At 43.6% G+C, this 21,050-nt stretch overlaps 1 protein-coding gene across 1 annotated transcript in view; it reads right to left on the minus strand.

The window, feature by feature from the left end:
* The window catches only part of CALCR (calcitonin receptor), a 157,779-nt gene that overhangs the window by 29,127 nt on the left and 107,602 nt on the right, over positions 1-21,050 (minus strand). The window contains exons 8-10 of the mRNA XM_053409814.1: positions 9,376-9,529; positions 5,411-5,471; positions 5,244-5,310 (exon numbers count right to left, since the gene is read on the minus strand). Of these exons, the coding sequence (XP_053265789.1) occupies positions 5,244-5,310; positions 5,411-5,471; positions 9,376-9,529 (282 nt within the window). The remainder of the gene's footprint in view (positions 1-5,243; positions 5,311-5,410; positions 5,472-9,375; positions 9,530-21,050) is intronic.

A 21,050-nucleotide genomic window follows, 5' to 3' on the forward strand; every position in this document is an offset into this window, starting at 1 on the left:
GCTGGGAAGGATCTGCCGGACCGGGAGGTACCTGTAAGTAAGCTGGGCCCCCGGGGAGAGATGGCAGACAGCTAGGAGTCGTCAATCCCTTTTGATAAGGTGGACGGGAGCAAGCCCTGGGCCGGGAGAAGGCAGGCACTGAAGAAAGCAGTGGGAGCCAGGCCCAGAGAGGGGGCTGAGAATTGCTCTGAGGAAGCACTAAGAAGCCCAGAGGGGGCTGGAGGCCCAGAGGGGGCCAGATGCTACACAGAAGCTGGGGAATGCCCAGAAGGCCCAGAGGGGGCTGGGACTGTGTTGGAGGGCTGCCGGAATGCCCCTACGTGTGAGCTGCATGCTGGAAAGCTGCTGGAAGCTGGGAAGAGGAAAGCAGAGGCAAGCTGTTCCTCTGGAGGCTGTGCACCCAAGTTTGGGGATGCAGGCCAGGAAGGCCAGTCCAAGGGTCTTGAGAGTGCCCAGGCTGTTTGGCAGGAGCTGAGAGGGGTTTGCAGAGAAACCACAGCAGAAGCCAAAAGCCATTTTCCGAACGGCAGAGCAGCCTCGAGGAGGATTGCTGCTGGAGAGGTTGGGGGGGCAGCGAAGACCAAAGGCACGTTTGCAAAGTTTTCCACTAGGAGATGTTTTGTTTGTGCCTCGGCTGAACACCTGCGTCGCAACTGCCCACAGAGAGCGAGAGAGCCAAGGCAGGATGCGCCCAAGGTCGTTTCCCATGGGAACCAGCCCGGGAGAAGAGGCCAGCGTGGAAAGTCCCAGGGTCGGCCGGAAGGGGAGGAGAGCGTTTTTCAACTGTCTGCGGCGATGGCGGTTTTGGACAACACCACCTGCAGCGAGAGCTCCAAGGTCAAGTCAGTTGCTAAGGCAACAAAGAAGGACAACTCCAGTGGGGGGAGGGTCCTACGTTGGGTTGTTGACTCAGCTGCGAATGCCCATCTGGTCACAGCGCCACCTGATGGACAAATGTGGAACTGCAAAGCTGTTTCAACTGAGAAAACTGTTAGATTTGCTACAGGTGCACAGGGCCGTGTAACCCATATTTCTAACTTGTTTGTCTCTTTTTTACAGGCTGAATTGAAGGTTCATGTTCTCCCTGAGATAAAGCATTGCTTGCTGTCTGTACCTTCTCTTTTACAGGAGGGATATTCTGTGAGTTTTGAAAATGATGTTTGTACAATTTCCAGAGGTGGAGAGCAACTGGTACGTGTTGAAAGAGATCAGAACAACCTCTTTGTTCTGGAATCACCTCTCGAGGGTGAGGGGAAAGCCACTGACCACACTCATGTGTCGTGTGCTTGCGTGTGGCACAAGAGGATGTCACATGGGTCCTGTGAGGACGTCCAGTTGTTATCAGAGTGCACCAAAGGTTGCAAGGTAAAAGAATGTGGTAAACCTTTGAAGTGCAAGGCTTGCAGGAAAGCCAGAAACAAGGGATTTAGCCATCCCAGGGTGGAGAGGGTCACCACAAAGCCTTTTGAGCTTGTGCATGCAGACCTTTTAAGTATGCCACAGCCAAGTCTGGGCAAGGCCAAGTGGCTGATGGTGCTGACAGATGATTTTACAAGGAACGCATGGGCGTTCACGCTGAGAACGAAGGAGGAAGCAGCGCAACTGATCAAAGATTGGGTTGCAGAGGTGGAACAGAGGTTCTCCACCAAGGTGCAAGGTTTCCAGTTTGACCGTGGTTCTGAGGTCACTGGGTCTGCTCTAAAGGGTTTCTTTCGCCAGAGGGGGATACGTCACAAGGTGACTTCTCCTCAGGAGAGTGGCGTGGCAGAGCTGAGGAGTAAAGCCCTGGTTCGAGCATCCGAGATTCTACTGGATGACTCTGGTTTGCCTCACAGTTTTTGGGGGGAGGCGGTAAAAACGGCCAATTTCACGATGAACAGGTGCTACAATTCAGTGGTAGGTGACACCCCGTATTTCCTGCTTCATCGGCAGAAGCCGCTTGTGCATTTCTTTTGCACTTTTGGTTGCAGGGCCATGGTGCCTGTACCAAAGTGGTTGCAGCAAGAAGGTGGTCCAAAGTACCAGGAAATGATCTTCTGTGGGTACGAACCTGCGACAAAAGGGTGGAGATTCGCATACCCAGAAGGTGATCAGACCAAGCTTCTGGTCAGTAAACAGGCTGAGTTCTTTGAGCATGATGGCTGGGCTAGGCGCAAAGCGAGCTCTGACGTTCACTCAGATTGTCTGTCTGACGCTGAGGAGGAAAGAGAGCCAGAGCCCGAACCTGCTGGTGGAGACCAGGTCCCTGAACAGAGTAGGGCGTCTCCACAGGTTGTTAAGGGAGTGTCCAAGAGTGAGCCCTCATCTCCTGTGCGCATAATGGAGAAAGCTCACAGACGTGTCAAGTCAGAGGGGGAGTCTTCTGATGAGGAAGACGCACAAGCTGGCCCCAGTGGGTCAGGAGGAGCACCCCAGTTTGTGCCCAGGCGGTCTTCAAGGGCAACAAAGGGAATTCCACCTGAGAGGTTTCAGGTCACAAATGCGTGGGTTGGTTTCGCACAGTGCGAACCTGAGGTTTGTGAGGTTCAACAGGTGCCTAACAACGGTGCCAGGAAGGGGCGGAAGGCAATGGGGAAGGTGTTGAACACTCAGAAGTCCTCTCAGAACGTGATTCGAGAGGGGGTGTTGAGGGGGCTCAGAACTGACAGGGTTAAGAGTTCTGAGTGATGACGCCTCACATTCTGAGGGCGGGCAGAGAACACGGAAGGGGCGTGGATTTCTCCGTGTGTTTTTCAGTCTGCGTGTTTGCTTCATGGAGAAAGGAGCAACATGAGTTGCGTCTCACCGGGAAGATTTACGATGTGTTGATTTGTACAGCAATAAAGACTTTAAGATAAGGAGAGCTGCGTGTCAGCCTGAGTTATTGCCACCACACGACAGAACGTTCAAGCTTCTTCTTCTGCTGTGTTTACTCTGCTGGAGTCAAAGGTTCCAGGGGGGAAGAGCAGAGCTGCGCGGAGGAAGTGTGCCGGACCCCCTGGACGAACTTGACCCCCCCGAATAGATGGTTTTGAACCTTGAGTCTGTCTTGTATTATAGTGCTGGTTTTATGTCTGTGTTCTGTTATTGACATCATACTATTACTTCTATTTTGTTATGTGATTTTTAATTATGTGGTTTATTTAGTCTTGTGTTAAATTTCTTTAAGGTTATTTTGAAGTGATGAAAAACGGCATACAAACACATTAAATAGAGTTGTTCACACAGGGCCTTATTTACCAAATTTCAGAAGGAAAACTTCTGGGTTCCTGAGGGCAGCCAATATGCTACTTGAAGCAGCAACAAAGCTTTCTCCCTCTTCTAGTTAGGAAAAAAAAAAGGGGGGGGAGGAGGAAATAATAATTTCATCTTTAAATGTAAGAGATCCACTCCCATCTGGAAGTTCCTTAGTTCCTCCCTGCCTCCTGAATATTAATCCTGTCTCTGAGATGACTTTTGCATCATTTGAAAGGACCAAAAACCACTGGGCTAAAATATGCTGGCCTAATGCTATAGATCTATAGATATATAACCACATAATCAATACAATCATGTTGCTGAAACCATGTGTGGCATACTGAGAAGCTCCCTGCTGCCACCCGTGCTTTCCAGGTATCTGGAGTCAACCAGGAACTACAAATATACCAAAATAATGAGTCAGCTCCTTCAAAAGATCACACGGGGCCAATTAACAAGACAACAATTTGACGTATCAAGCTGCAAGGATAATAAAAGGAGCTGAAGGAAGAACACATAAGAAAAAGCTGAGAAAGCCGAGTAAATTCAGCCAAGGAGGCACGAGAAAGGTGGTGGGGCGAAGAGGAGACACAGCATGATTATACAGAAAGGAAGGAAAGGAAACACTTGCTCATATTATGCTCAAGACAGCGTGCAGAGAATTGAGGCCTGCCACAAAAACTGTTTCTTTACACAGTTCCGTTTCCATCTTTGCATGGATTGCGTTAGGAACACAGGAAGTGGCCTTATATTAGAAAACCTAGCTCAAATCTAGCTGTACATCAGGGGCAGCCAAGGTGTTGTTGCACTACAACTCCCATCAGCCCCTGCCAGCAGAGGCAACAGCCAGGAATGATGGGAGCTGTAGTCCAATACAGTCATACCTCGGGTTACAGACGTTTCAGGTTGTGCGATTTTGGGTTGCGCACTGCGCCGAACACAGAAGTACCAGAACGGGTTACTTCCGGGTTTCGGCACTCGCGCATGTGCAGGAACTCCAAATTGCAACCTGTGTGTGCTGCAGGTTGTGAACATGCCTCCCACACGGATCACGTTTGCAAGCCGAGTATCCACTGTGTCTGGAGCACACCATGTTGGCTATCCCTGCTTTACAGTGACTAGCTGTGGCTCTCCAGGACTTCAGACAGGTGTCCTACCTGGCCCTACTCAGACATTTAACTAAGTGAGCAGTGGTGGGAACAAGTTTGCATGTGCCTGACCTTTACATGTTTTTTTGAAGGTCTTAAAAGACACACCCCCCCATGAAAACATCTGCACATGCATAGGGTAGCCCCCACTGTTTTCAATGGGGGCTTACTCTCAGCTAAGTGTGTGCAGGCTTATAGCCTCAGAATGAAATCCTATGCACTTACTTCCAAGTAAGCACACATAGGATGGCAGTGCACCTGTCTGATTCTAACCAGGTTTGCTCAGAAATAGTTTTACATTACCGTGTTACTTTAAAATTTAAATAATCTTAAATTATTGCTATTAGCAGTGTTGGGTGCCATGCAGAAAAGGGGGATAAAAATACTAAGTCATAACTGTAATCATTAATAATATCATTAATAAAATAAAAATAAGAAAAAATAACAGGTTGTATCCAATGTTAGTGTGATTCAGAGCAGACCAACTGAAATTAATGGTCATGGCTAATTTAGGCCTATTTATTTCAGTGGGTCTACTCTGAGTACCATTTACTTGGATTTAGATACCGTATTGGCCCGAATATAAGCCACACTTCTTTCCAATTTCCTATTGTGAAAAGTTAAAGTGTGGCTTATATTTGTGACCTTAGGTTGCCGGCAAAGCAGCGCTCCCCCCCCCCCAGGAACCAGCCTGGGAGTTGGGAGTGTGGGGCCGAAGGGGCCGCTGAATTTTAAAGATGCAACTTATTTGTGGGTGTGGCTTATATCCGGGCCAATATGGCAATAATAATAATAATAATAATAATAATAATAATAATAATAATAGGCAAAATAATAATAATACAGTGCTCTTAATGCAATAGCAAATGATTTTCTCACCAATAAAGCTGCCATCACAGGCCCATGAACAACATACAACAAGTGAGTGTCCACACTAATCCAGCAGCTGGAAGGAGAGGAAAAAAACCATTTACTAAAAGAGCAAAATTGCTTTGTTTTTATAAAGAAATGCTAAGTAAACTATAAAGAACAAACATGATACTTACTTATCGTTGAAGTATTTGGTTCTTGCCACAGCATGAATTGATGCCGGCACTAAAGGAAACCCTAGAATGGATAATTATATGCATCACATTTCAGTTTTTGTAATGCAATCTATGTTAGGCTGACAAAACCTTATGAAAATCATAAAGAAATGTGAATTAGAGAATAACAAGCCTATCTCTGTGTGTAAAGTGTAGCAGCTATGTGATAAAGAATGTTCCCACAAGACAGCTACTACATATGAAGGCCTTAAAGTGTGAGGAACCTGCAGCTTCCCAGAACCTGTTGGTTCTTACTAAAGGAGAGAGGCACAGCAAGATACTTCCCCCAAAGAATCCTGGGAAATGTGGTTTACCCCACACCATGCTACAATTCCCAGCACACTATAGTTCCCAGCATTGTTTGTGCTTTAAATGTATGTTGTGCATGCAGCCAGGGTAACTTGACCACTGACTGTAAATATATTTCTCACTCTGGCTGTACGAAAGAACCTTTACAAGCGAGTCTTGTAATGAATATGCCTTGTCAGTGTGAGAGATTTTAGTGCTGCTGGCTGAGGCAAGCCATGGAGTTAAGGCTGACAAGCACATACATACAGTTATTTTTCCAAAGCATTTTTATTTTAACACTGCCCTGACAAGCTTGCCCCCTGTCACATTAAGTACAGGCTCAGGGTGTCTGAAGGAGTGAAAAGTTTTTGCACTCAATTCATTGCTCTGGTTGAGGTAAGCCTCCAAAAATGCTGAAATAACTAAAAATAAATAAATGTCAGGGAATTCAGTTGGAGGGACTGCTTACAGATATTGATTATAGTAACATTTGGGGGGTGAGGTGTAGTGGAGCATGGAATACTTTCTTTGGTTATTGATTTCCATCTGGTTTTTTAAAAACAAAACACTGCCATTTTAAAGCAAACTGCTGCCACTCGTTTTAAGAGCTATTCTTTTCTATAATAAGGTTCAGAGCTGTATGCCTCTAAATACCGTATTGCCCTGAATATAAGCCTCACTTTCCTCCCCCCAAATTCCTACTGTGAATAGTTAAAGTGTGGCTTATATTCGCGACCTTATAGTATGCAGCCAGGAGCATGGGGCAAACAGCGCCAGGAGCGCTGCAAAGCGGCGCCCGCCCCATGCATAGTCCCCCATCCTTTCCCCCAAGGCCAGGAAGGGAGAGAGCGAGGAAGGGGAAACACAGCGCAGCTCCCCCTCCCCCTGCCTAGTGTGCAGCCAGGAGCAGCCAGGAATGGAGTGGCTTCAATTCAGGTATTCCCCCCCCCCTCCAATTTTAAAGGTGCGGCTTATATTCAGGTGCGGCTTATATTCAGGCCAATACAGTAGATTGCCAAAGTCTTCTACACTTTGAAAGCATGCTCCCTGCCTCAAATGGTTTCCAAGGCAAATGGCTAGTGCTGCAAGTATACATGTGCTTCATAGGACTTTAGTTCTTTGAAGAAAGTGTTGCTGTTAAGGTTTTCTGCCATTCACCACAGAGCACAAAGACTATGGAATTTGCTACTGCAAGATGTAGTGATGATGTCAACCACCAACTGAGATGGCTTTAAAAGGAGATTTGACAAATTAGGGAGACAGTGCTATCAGTAGCTACTAATCATGATGGCTTCAGTTCTGAGGGTGGTCTGCCTCTGAAAAGCAGCCACTGGGGAATAGGAGAGAGGAGACTGCTGTTGGACTAATGGCCAGATTGCAGGCTTTCCATAGGTATCTGGTTGGCCACTGTGGGAATAGGATGCTGGAATAGATGGAGTTTTGGTTTGATTCAACAGGGTTCTTTGGCTTTTATTTACATGAATACAGTTGGCTTGGTCCTGCTTTGTTTTAACTAACAAGTCAGAACAAACCACCGTCCCTGGGTTTGCATGACTCAAGAAACTCTGGTTCCTTCAAAATCGAAGGCCAAAACTTTTAATCACCTCCTGTCATTTGTAAAGGAGGAGGAGATGGGAGCGTGTGAATCCAAGGCTGCTGCGTGCTTGTCCCCATAATGCTAAACCATGGTTTAGCATCACTTCTCAGCCGAGTCTATGCCTTCTCGTATTCTTCAGGTTTAAGCAATGAGCCCTGCTCTCTTTTTGCTGTAACTGAAAATAAATTCATCGGAATTGGCAACGGTAACTGGGCTGATTTGAGAATAAAGACAGAAAATGATTCTGAGAGTGCAATTTTATACACGTCTACTCTGAGATGAGTTGGACTTACTCCTAGGTAAGCATATAAAGGACTGGAGTCTAATTTCACATTTCAAAAAACCACGGCCAGCGTAACTTTTTTACACTTTGTTTTTGTTAGTGTATAAACATTTCAAAACTAGAATGTGCTTTCGATAAAAAAACAATACGTAGTTGAGTTATGTGGATTTTGGGTGAAGGCTTGCAAATGATTTCAAAACTTATCCAAACATCAGCATTCTGGTATGTTAATGTCTGTGATATGTCATTACTGCTGATGATATTGGAGCGACGTTTGAAAGTTTTATGGAAACAATCTGTATTCAGATTGCTTGAATAAAAACAAGATCATTCTTCTTGCATGCAGTTCTAATTCCAGCCTCAGATAACACTGATAACTCTTGCTTTCTTGCTCCACCTGAGTGGTTTTACATCTACTGAAGTGAAATTGTAATGTGCAAAGCTGTCAGTATGACAAAGGCAAAACAGGCAATGGTTTGTCTGCCATGGAAGTATGGCAGGAATAAGTTTTGCATTTTTAACAGCTCTGCTTAATAAAATTCAGATAGTTCATTTAGTCTTCTCCCAATTAGCTTTCTCATGGATATTGATTCATGTTAAAATACATGCAGGGTTGGCATATTACCACAATGCACCAAAAACAAGATTAAGCCAGCTACTGTCTCAAGGTGTTTAGTCAAATATATCAGACCCAATGTCAAAATAAATATTTTGGGCATACTATGCAATTTGGCCCACTTACTGAGATGCACAATCTATTTGCTGTAACGTGAGAGGCCATTTTGCTAAGCTGATTCCAGTTGGTTCACGTGGGGCATAACATGCTATGGGAGGGAGTTACTATAGCTGGAAGCTGTGGTAACCTCTAGGAGATTATTCTTCTGACAATCCATCTAAAAAGCAATTCATCTAATGCAAAGGCTTTCCTTGAACACCACTGTTCCCACCTCAACCCATCCTAGGCACCATTTCTGGGAATAGCATGCAGGGATCATTTAAAAAGGACAAGGGAATCATTGCTCCTCATGCTTCCAACCAGGCGTGATTATTTCTCAGGGGCCCCTATATTTCTGGCCAGCTCACTGGTTCTGCACACTGAGTGATCACGGTTATAAAGTATGCAGACTGCAAGAAGAAAACCCTTCTGGAGTAAGGAAAAGAAGATAAGTTAGCAACTGCTTTATTGATAAATGGCATTTATTTGTTGGTGCAATAAAACGCAATGTATTGTTGAACTATAATCACTGCTAGGAACACTGCGATTAACAATACACAAGACCTGGCTTTAGCATTTCCCTTCCTTTTTCTATGTGTTGATCTGTAGGTGTGTGTGCATTTATATATTTGTAAATATATTGTAAAATAATAATAATACTATATAAACAAATTAATGATTTTATGCAAGCACAAACTTTCAAACTGTAGTGTGCATAAAGGTCCTGCTTAAAGGACACAGACTTTTAAGCCCAGGTGCCTTAACTTCCAATTTCTGTGGGGGGGCTTTTGTACCAGTAAATTTGTAAGTGTCTTACGTCTTCTCTTAAATCAAATATTTTTCAAAGTAGAATATCAGTACTAAGTTTTATGATTCATCAGGAGCACTGCCTAATACTTAACAGAAAAAAAACCAAAACCTTGCTCCCTCTGCAAGGCCGTCACCAGCTGGCCTAGGGGACCTCACACTTCCAGCCACTGGAAACCAGAAGAAAGAAGAACAGAAGAAATTAAAGAACAGGAAGGAGGGGAAATGCCACATACCCCAACCCAAGAGGTAATACCAGTGCAGACGCTGCTCTTCAGCAAATACTGCCACCACAATGAGAGTATGAAGATAAATGCCTTCACAAAGCATCCAGAAGTAGTTACAGCCCATCATGTATTGGTGGAAAAACTGAAGCACTTTGCAGCTTACCTGTCAGACAAACAGAAAAGCATTAAACTGTAGACAGACAACCATATGAATGCCATAGGTAAGCAAGCAAACAAGAATATCGGTGCAAAGATCCAAAAGGATTTTCCATGCCTGGTGTTTGTTGGAATCTTTCAGCAACTGCCACGGACTGTGAGCTACAAATAAATCAGATATATTGAGTACATGGACCTCCTAAATCACCAGGCATCAGGCACAACGAGCCAAAATTCCAAAAGCTACTACCAACAACTCACACTTTAGAATTTTTTTCCTTCACTCTGAAGTTCTGCAGAGCTAACAAATAAGTAGACCTAGAGGCCAGCTAAAGTGCTGGAGAGATGCTAGCTGGATCCTTCAAAGGTCACGATAACCTGCCTTTCCTGATCCTTCCTCTTGTAATTATAAACATTAAGTGGTGGTCTGTTTCTAAAAGTTAGAATTGATTTCCAAAGTTACGTATGACTGTTTTGGAGAAATGGACTAGTTATCAAAAGGAAACTCTCACGAGACCTCAGGATTCCTGTTTAAAATATGAAATAGGGGGAACTAAGTATGGGGGAAAGTGCATCAATAATCAGGCTCTATACATTTTGGAAAAAGGCTGGATGGGCATTCTCAGCCTGAAACTTCCAAGCTGATATGAGCCATGAAAACCTACTTTTCACAAATGAAGCACTGAGACAAAAGAATTGCATGTAAGAAGAAAGCAAATATCTGCATGTTCCTTATGTACCAGCCAAAATGTAAGGTCCCTAAATCTTCCCCAGACTGTTTTCCTAAAGCATGGGTCAATATGTTCTATGACTTGTCCTTTGTATACTGAATGAGTCTCTCAGCTGGTGTTCAAGACACCCTCTTCATGTTCTTATTGATCATAGCCTGTTGAGCACTGCGGTGACTGACAGACACACAGAGCTCTGTACATACTGCTCTTCAGTCATGATGGGACTTTATCAAACCAAAACATATCTGTCTCTAAAAACTGAAAATAAACAGCCTCTGTGAACTCGACAGTGTCTTTTGGTAGATAACTTTAGTTTCTTCTATTTGACTGACAGCCAGCTGCTCCAGAAATCATTACAAGAGAAAATTTGGGTCTAAGGAGACATGCAATTATCTAAAAATGTGTTTGTTTGTTCCATGGACCTATTGGGCGCAGATTAGGGTGGCCACTTATACATCACCAAAAGGGGGGGGGGAGCAAAATAGGGCACAGATTTGTATACAATTTACGTATGTTGGTTTATATATATATAGAAGCAAGTTTATAAAGAATGACTATCATTTAAACACAAATGCACGTTACCATGATGAGGAAGACAAGGTAACCTATGTGTCTTCTCAGAATGTTCACCACGGTGATATCAATTGTCAGTTTCAATGCCCCTGCTCTCTCTTTATTGTTAAACCAGACAGCTCTTCCACTAGAAGACATCTTTAAATAGAGGACTGTTCTTAGACAGCCCTCCATATAGAGGAATGTCCTCTGTAAAGAAGGACACATGGCCACTATACACAGATGCGGAGAACCACCTGTCAAATGATTTAGGCCCCATCTCTCTCTTAATCTCTCTTTGCAATGTAAGGCATGGGATATATCAACATCACCTAGTGCTACTACGAAACTTCTGGTTCTGAAAACAGTACCATGGGGCAGGCCAAATGGATGCCAGCTAAAGTGTATATACCATATGAAGTACCCTATGCAGGTGATCCTATCTTATCAAAATGTCCACATCTCTCTTTCTTAAAGGTAATGCTTTTAGAGAGACACATCCATCCGGACACTGCATATGTAGTAAATAGAGCACTTTCATCCAAAAAGTGGCATTGAGACTCAGCAATCAACAACAGGTCGGTTCTCAAATTATGGGACTCTGGGCCCTTGACTTCCTCAGGTTTTATCCAAAATCATGCCACTTGGTAGCCTTCTAAGAACAGTAGCTAAGAGGACCACTACAAAAGGTAGTCAGAGCAGGTGCCCCCAGTAATTCAAGAACTGCAAAAGGCCACTTCTGATATACTTTGATGCCTTTGTCAACTTGTCCTTTGCTCTTGATAAAACAAGATTGCAAAAGAAAGCTAGCTACTGAAGCCCCAGTGTTACTTTTTCCGCATGGATAAAGCCTTTTGCAACAATAGTTGAATGCAGCCATGAGAGCAGAGTTGAATGAAACAGTGGAAATAGAGAAAGAGGGACTTATCTGGAGGAGTCCAGCTTGTCTGGGAGGTACAGCATGTGAGCATCCCAAAGAGCTAAGGAGTTACTGTTATTTGTATTTCATCTCATTGTTCTGCCAATGGGCACAGAGTGGCATAGATGGGCTACTGCCCTTTGCCCTCACAACAACCTGGTGAGGTGGGCTGCACCGAGGCAGACTGACTAAACCAGTAATGCAGTGAGACTGAATCTGAACCCAGATCTCTATATTCCCAGTCCAATTAACCACTGTACAACACTGGCTTTCTCTGTGGAGTTGGGTTGCATTGCTTATTCAAAAGCATTTCCTCTGCATCTCCTGAAGCGGGTCATCAGAACAACGCGGTGAAGTGGATTGGGCTGAGGTATACTAAACCGTCATGCAGTGAGGCCAAATAGGGATTTGAACCCAGATCTCTACTAGATTTCTAGCCGAACACCTTAACCACTGTACCAGACTGGGTCTCTCTGTAGAGTTGGGTCACATATGACTATCCTAAAGTGTCTCTTAAAGGAGATCCTATTAAATTTCTGCCAGCTGGCCTGCAGCTCCATTATAATCTGAGCCAAATCAGTTTAAAAAAATGGGTGGAAAAAGAAGAAAATTTTCCTGAAATCTGAATGATTTCTAATCCTGGGGTTCTTTGCTTGTGGCTTAATTTACTGTCTTATGTCATTCAGAAGGACTTAATCCGAATGTCCTTTAGGAAGATAAGCTCTCTGCTTGTGATACAGAGTTGTTTAGATTCCATGGTGTCATATTTGGGAGGCTGATGTATTTATTGCTGATCAGAGCTCAATGTGACGGCCTTTTCCAGTCATACGGTTCAGTGTCCAGACACTGCAAGCTTTTAGGACACGTAATTTCATTATGTTGCCCCATGTTCCTACATGTCTTCTGTATTTCCATACTCTCGGTCACATGCAGCGATTGCAGTTTGTTTTCTGATTTAAATTCTGCATCCATCTTCTGAGTTATTTATGGCTTTCTGAGAAGCTTAGTCTCTTGATGTGTAATAGGTTTGGGAAAGCTATTAGACAGGGCATGAGGGATGCATCTGGCTAGCGCTTAGAGTCGCGTCTCATCAATTTGAAAATATATTAGAAAATATTAGAATGAAGAGTTCAGACCTAGCAATACATCAAGATGAACTGTGTTGAAAGAAATCGTGTTGAGGACATTGTAAACATCAGTCTTCACTTGCAAATATTTACGGAATTTTTCATTCATGCTGAAGTGGCTTAAAAGGAATTTCATTTTAATTAATTAGCCTCTCTCAGTCAGCCACTATATACTAATAAGCTTCCAAGTGACTGTAGCAGCAGCCCTCAAGATCAGGCTTCCTCAACCTCAGCCCTCCAGATGTTTTGAGACTTCAGTTCCCATCATCCCTGACCACTGGTCCTGCTAGCTAGGGATCATGGGAGTTGTAAGCCAAAAACATCTGGAGGGCCGAGTATGAGGAAGCCTGCTGAAGATCAATAGCTAAAGGAACCCACTTCCAGTCTTCTCAGTGTCAGAGCCTGCTGCTGCTATGACTCACTCATTCACCCACTGACTCACCTATATTTCAGCAGAAGATGTCTTCTTCTAACAGCCCAGAGAAACAAGGAAGTTGCAATGAAGATATGCTGCAATTATACAAGTGGAACATGTGTACTCTGTATCCACAGGGCCTCTTTTAAAGGACTCACCCTGTACATCCTATATAAACCCTGTGAGTTGTTGAATTACATATAAGCATTTAGGGTGAGATGTAGGAGCTGCTGCACCATTGCTATTCAGCAAAAGGGAGTGATGTGAGCAGAGCCAGGACTTCATGGTGGGCTAGACAGTATAGCTTAGTGGTCTCCTAGATCAGGGGTGGCCCACCCATGAGGCAAGGTGGGGCAGCAGCCTCAGGTGGCAGGATCCACAGGGGCAGCAAATCCCAAGGTAGATATTTATTCCTCCCTTGTTACTGATGTAGATCTTCATTTACCCTTCTTCCCTAACAGGAAGGGAGGTACCATTTTGTGGCTCGCCACAAGTGCCAAAATGTCTTGGGCCAGCCCTGTCCTAGATGCCTTCCAACCACCACCACTGGATGCAGTATAATGTTATTATGCGGCTCTAGGTAAGTGAAGAAGTGTCTAAGTGGTAAACTTAGAGGAATCAAGTGTAGGAAAAGCAGAATCCTGAATGAATTTTGCTTGGCACAGAGCCAATCCAGCACTACTTACGTATCTAGTATGCCGAAAAACAACATGACAAGATGCACTGGTTCCCTGCAAATCCACTTAAGTCTATAAACGTTACTTCTGTGTTTCAATGGGACTTGGGACTTGTCTGCACATGCAGCAAAGTGAGGTGGAAATGCAGTGGAAAAGTTTTAAGGTGGTAGGATGGACTGTATTTATTTCAATTTATGGATGGAGAATCACTTTTTAAAAAGGGGAAAAAAGAATGCTCCATTACTCTAACAAGACACTCTACAATCAGAAAACTAATGCAGCAGGAAATAAGCAGGGACAGAACCTTTTCCCTTGTCATGCTAGTTCTTAACTGGATGAAGCTTGTTATATGGGAGAGCAATAACAAAGAAAGGCAATCCCCCACAGTCAGACTATTCTGCTATGCCAGAAATCTCACTTCGTTCTACTGCGTATGTAGACCAGGCTAGAAATCACAGGTAAGCTGCAAAGAGCTGTTACATGAGACATCTGTTTAAGCCCTCAACATTCACGTGCCCCTGGTGACCTGTCTCAAAAATCAACAGTGCCAAAGTTCTAGCAAATCATAGAATCATAGAGAAGTGGAGTTGGAAGGGACCAGGAGGGTCATCTTAGTCCAACCCTCTGCAATGCAGGAATATTTTGCCCAATGTGGGGCTCAAACCCACAACCTGGAGATTAAGAGCCTCATGCTCTAGCAACTGAGCTATGTTGATGGACAACTGCTGAAAAATTTGCTCCGCTGTCTGTTAGTATTGAAAATGGCCTACATTTTATTACATTTGTCATTTGATTTCAGATCATAAGACATCAGGAGATTTTCCGCAAACAATATAATTCAGTCTTAAATGAGTTTGTGTTGGGTTTGGATCGCTAAGCTCCCTCTGCTTATTAGATCAGCGCTCTAGGACAGCATGCTTAAATTCCAAGTGTCCATAGATTCTAATAAATAAGCAACAGACCTTTTCCAAAATAACACAAGGCTCAACAGTGCAGCTTTAAATCAGTTTTCTGTCAGAACGTATTATACCCGTTCATATGTCATTACCTGTTTTCAGATTTTGAGCTGTTCACTAAAACCTATTTCAGTTAGCAAAGTGTAAGTTGAGGACTCCTCCCAAGAGTGATGATTTCATGTACTTTTTATCCATGTTAAACACCTCCCCCCCCCAGTGGTCGTATGCACACCATACATTTAAAGCACATGGCTTCCCCCCAAAGAATCCTGGGATCTGTAGTTCACTCATCACAGAGCTGTAATTCCCAGCAGCACCAACAAACTACACTTCCCAGGATTCTTGGAGACAAGTCATACGCTTTAAAATTATGGTATGGATGTGACCAGTGTGTCGCGGGTCTTTAAGGCCATTCACAACATTATCCAAAAAGCTACAGGCCGAATTAGAATAGTACATGCCTATGCAATCTATTAAAGGGATGCGGGTGGCGCTGTGGGTTAAAGCCTCAGCGCCTAGGACTTGCCGATCGAAAGGTCGGCGGTTCGAATCCCCGCGGCGGGGTGCGCTCCCGTTGCTCAGTCCCAGTGCCTGCCAACCTAGCAGTTCGAAAGCACCCCCAGGTGCAAGTAGATAAATAGGGACCGCTTACTAGCGGGAAGGTAAACGGCGTTCCGTGTGCTGCGCTGGCTCGCCAGATGCAGCTTGTCACGCTGGCCACGTGACCCGGAAGTGTCTGCGGACAGCGCTGGCCCCCCGGCCTATAGAGTGAGATGGGCGCACAACCCTAGAGTCTGGCAAGACTGGCCCGTACGGGCAGGGGCACCTTTACCTTTACCTTTATGCAATCTATATCATAAGAACACAAGAGCCCTACCATGGACTGATTCCTCTCATCCCTACTTAAAAGTTCTGCACCTCATATGTAGTCAGGGTTCTGTAATGCCTGAAGGCAGAATAATTTGTCTATAAAAGGGCATTTTGAATGATGATTCCTGAGACCAGAGAGGTTTTCCTCTATGTTTGGGTACAAATGGACACCATTTTGAACCAAGAGGGCAGGCTAAACCTTTCAAAACCACTTGATCTTTAACCACTGATTTAAAAAATGTGCTGATTTTTTTGTTTCTTAGAATTCCCAAGCAACACTGGATACAAGGCTACTAGTTTTTAACATTATCAACTGGATCCTCTTGCTATAGATGACCAATATTTCTTATTCTAATGACAAGAATCAGAAATCATATCCAGCAGTTATCAGCACCTGAGGCTGATGAAAAGGACAGTTAAGTATGTCAACACAGTACAGAAATGGTGGATCAGTGTCAAAATCTATTTTAACAGTTACTACACTCCAAACAACACTTCTTTTTCCCCAAGAGACTCAGTCTCCACAAAACATTAATGGTAATCACTATATTTTTTGGTGACTGTTCAAAACTGTATGAGATTCCAGAAGGCTACTTTGAACTATGTTCCCTTAGCATACAAGCCTAATGGAAGGGGGAAATTAAGTCTGATGCAAATGGAAAGACTAATGATGATAAACTGGAAGAAAATACCTTCTCCATCAAGATGCCAGAAGAAACACAATGGCAAACACTATAGAAGCCAGGTCAGTCTGCCCTTGCCTTATTAAGTGTGCTGATCTTTAAAACACTGATCACATATTGTGTTTACTGATAGAGCTTAAATGTAGATTTAGAGATTCCTGAAATCCACTTAAGCTTCTAGGTTTCTGCCTGCCAGATTGTTTCCTAAATTCTATGACTCATTTAGTGACAGCAGATGAACAGCAAAGATCTTATCGCCATGCAGAGCTGCTGGTAAATGGAGGAAATAAGAGAGATTCCTATAGCAGAAGGAGGGCAGGCCCATGGCGGGGTGAGTTAATCAGTTTTCTGCTGGCCATTGTCTTCTCTACTACTATGGCTACCAGCCATTACAACTATGTTCTGCCTCCATGGTTGGAGACTGTAATGCTTCTGAACACCAGTTGCTGGAAGCCACTGAAAGGACCAGTGGTCTTGTGCTCAGGTTCTGCTTGTGCATTACTCACAGGCTTCTGGTTGGCCACTGTTAGAAAAGGATGATGGACTACATGGGCCATTGGCCTGATCCAGCAAGTTCTTCTTATTTTCTCACAATAACCCTCCTCAAGTAATATGGGGCTCTGTATCTTTCCTCTTGGAGGGTAGTAGTGGAAGGAAACAGCTTGGGTGATTCTGAGGGTGGGGGAAGAGATGACTGGCGAAAAGTAAGTAACGTTCTTTTCAGACACCCAGCCTGTGCTTCTGACTGCAATCTCCACTAGTCTGATTCTTTGCCCAGCGGAGAAGTTAAGTCCCCAACCCCTGGATTCCTGTATGGCCAGGCAGGTGTCATATACAAGAGGTGAGGGTTGCGACCAGCTATTCACTGGCAGAAACCTTATGGCAATTTTCTATACTTTAACTTCTATGTGAATACTAAATCTTAAAAGTTTTGCATTCAAATACAAGTGGATTGTGTGGGATATAAAACTGGGATATAAAAGGGACTATCTTTTAAACTTTGCCTTGCAAAGGATTCACTAAAACAGATCAAAAGTAATTGTAACTAGGGAACAGCAAATTCCTGCTGAGTCATGCCTCATTACCAACCTGGTTTCATTCATATATATATATATATATATATATATATATATATATATATGAATTCAAAAAATGGGCCTGTCGTGCTAAAAGACTCAGTGTGGCACTTTTCAAGAGAATATAAAAATATTACACTTTTTCTAATTTCACTCTGAGGGATTGTTTAATATTTCCTTTTTAATGCTACTCAGGAGATTTGATTGTAATTATTACCATCATTGTTCATTATATCAAACTTTTTAGTTGCTTTTCTTTGCAAACTGTAACCCAAAACAACCCTTGCTTAACCCTTGCACTGAAATAAAGAGCAAATAGATCAATGAGAAAAAGCGAATTGAAATCTATTTCAATTTCAGAAGTCTTCTAGACAGTTTTAGGTTGGTTCTAGTATAGCTGAAGTTATTCTGAGCTAGGGTGTAGCGTGTATTAAATCTGCAAGTAATAGCAAAAGGAGCTGGAAGCTGAACCAGAGAATTAGCAACATAGTTTCCAAGACTGGGGTAGTATTATTAGCAATGTTCTAAAAAGCCTAGTAAAGTCTCATTTGGACAGCATTGCAGTAGAACAGGGGTAGAGAACCTATGGCCTTTCATTTGTTACAGGACTACAACTCCCATCATCCCTGACCACTGGCCATGGCGGCTGGAACTAGCACCCAACAACATTTGGAAGGCTACAGGGTCACCCACCCATGCCAAGGACTCAGAATAGAACTGCCAAGGTGACAAATGTTTTAGAAGATTTTTTTTTATGTGATAGAAGTCTAAAGTGATCTGGTATGTTTTATCTAATTAAAAAAAATTGGAAGGGGCAACGTTTTTTATATTTAGCAGAAATATTACAACAAGGATGGAAGAGTGTTCAGTCTGTCCACCAGTAAACTCAGAATTACAAAATAAAAAGGATGGCGTGTCAGATAAGATAAAGAAGTTGAAAAACTTCCCTCCAGTTAAGAGCGATAAGAGCAGTTAATTAATGCAATTCCCTTTGAAGAGAGGATGTGACAACAGAGAAGGGTATGTATAATTAGAAGAAAGTCTTGTGGGAATCCCCCCCCCAAATTCCCGCTCTCTGGCTGAACCTAAATTCTCAGCTGGAGTCACTTTACTGCAAATGGGGACAGATCAAAATAGCTCTCAGAAGCAGTGGGAGAGTGATAAGGGTTTGCTCAGCTTATCTGATGTGCCACAGAGACAAGAGAATGCTTTTGCTGAGAACAGCATGGCTGGATATCTTTTCTGACTTGGGGACTTTGAAGAGCAGGATGGAAATATATCTGTATGAAGCTCATCAAATAAATGAATGTGAGCAGAAGGTATATGGAAAAATAATAGTAAGAAAAAGGCTCTGATCCAGGCAACGTCAGTTGTGTCCAATGGAAAACAACGTTACTTAAATTAGTCAGGACTAACTTTATTTTCGTATGTCATTTCTTACCTGTCCTTCACCCTAAGGCTGCTGGGCAGGTTACATAAACTAAGATCCCATAAAAAAAGAATAGTCAACAAACCATTCAACTATTTTAATAAAGGTACAAAACAGATACAACTAAAAACACCATTTGCAAGGAGGACAACTAAAAATGTGTTATGAATTTGGGGGTGCAAGACAGCCTGACTCCCAGATCAAGCTAGTGCCTGCGATAGTTAGACTCATGCATGTAATTAAGTGTCAAAAGTCAATTAAGTCAAGACTAGCCTCCTGCATGAGGTGTTTAATTACGCTTGCTTTAAAAACTGCGTGTCAGACTACCTAGAGGTTAGAATCGAAGGAACCATAGTATTCTAGGCACAGTGCATTTTACATTGTAATCCTAGCCAAATTAACAAACTTTAATGAAGTCAGGCAAACTTCAAAGCCCCCTTTTTTGAGAGCAGGAGAGCAGGTACTGTCTTAAAGCTCTCCACACCTAGTCACTTAAAAGAGATGCATAGATCAAGGCGCTCTAAGAGGAAACTGGCTTTCGAGATCCATTTCAATCGGAGTTTAGGTCCACTTTTGGCACAGAAACTGCTGTGATCACCCAGTACGACAACCTCAGTTGGGAGAGAGATGGGGCGGGGGGAATGTGTCCCTGTTAATACTCCTCAACCTCTCAGTGGCTTTCAATACCATTGGCTATGGGCCAGTCTGGAGTGACTGTCTGAGTTGGGGGCGGGTGGCACTGTTTTGTGGTGGCTCCGGTCCTACTTGGAGGGTGGTGCTTGGGGAGTGCTCTTCAGCCCCATGGAGCCTTCAATGGTTCCTCTGGGTTCTATTTTACCCCCTATGCTGTTTAACATCTACATGAAGCCGGTGAGTGGGTTTATCCAGAGTTTTGGAGTATGTGGTCAGCAATATGCTGGTGACACACAGCCCTACTTCTCCTTTACATCTACAGGTGAGGCAGTGGATGTGCTGGACCCTTGTCTTGTTTCGGTTATGAACTAGACAAGAGTCAACGAACTGAAGCTCAACCCAGATAAGACTCAGGCCCTGTTAGTGGGTGGTTCTTTACACCGGATAGATGGGAGGTGGTCTCCTTTTGATAGGGTTACCCACTCCCCCTAAAGGAGTGAGTATGCAACTTGAGGGCATTCCTGGATCCTCTGCTGTTGCTTGGCTCAGGTTATCGAGTGCTTTCCATCAGCTTTGGCTGGTGGCTCAGTTGCACCCCTATCTGGACAGAGATAAGCACATGCACCTCTATGTTCACTGCTTTGGGGCTGCCAGAGAGAGAAAGCTTTTTTACTGCCTCCCCTGCAGATGAGGGCTGTGGCCCTCCCCACAGATCTCTGAGGGCTGTGGCACTACCAACAAGACATCTTCCACTGATCAGGATATCCAAACTGGTACATATTTGTTCCACTGGTCATGGAAGGACTTAGCTGTGGCTAGCTAGGTCTGAAAACCTTCAACAAATACTATCAATTTCAGTTACCGTACCTTTAACTTCTTTTTATCTTGTTCTGAGGAAAATCTAGGTACACCGTTATCTATTATAGATGCCTGTCTATATCTCAAGACAGAGTAAGGTCACATCTCATCCCTGTCTGCTGAAGGTCTCTGCCAATAGACTGCAGGTCAGCACTATGTCAGAAATTCAAACCTGAATTATTCAGGTATTTGAGGTGGCCCTGGCTGCCCTTTAGGAATTGCAACAAGCTCCTTGCAAGATGTTTGGCTTCAGCCACATCCAGTGTTGGGTCGGTGGTGGGGAGGGAGAACACCACAGTGTTTTTAAATCACTGAAGTAAAAACGAAGTTCAGACTGAGATCTCCAGTTTATTTTCAAAGGCCTAGGATTCAGCCTTGCTATGAGAAAAGGGTTTTTTTTAAAAAACCATTCTCAAAGGCATTGTGAGGCAGTGTAACAAATGTTTCCTGCTGAATTTCAATTGGAAAAAGTGAACATTTACCTAGTAAAAACAAAAGGAACTACATATTTCTGTCTGTACAGCACTGTCTTTTCCCTTTCTCGTCTGTGTACTCATTTCAGCTGCACCCTCAGGTAAGAGAGAAAAATCTATTTTGTCTTT

The sequence above is a fragment of the Podarcis raffonei genome, chromosome 12 (genome assembly GCF_027172205.1).
Source record: "Podarcis raffonei isolate rPodRaf1 chromosome 12, rPodRaf1.pri, whole genome shotgun sequence".
NCBI classification, from domain to species: Eukaryota; Metazoa; Chordata; class Lepidosauria; order Squamata; family Lacertidae; genus Podarcis; species Podarcis raffonei.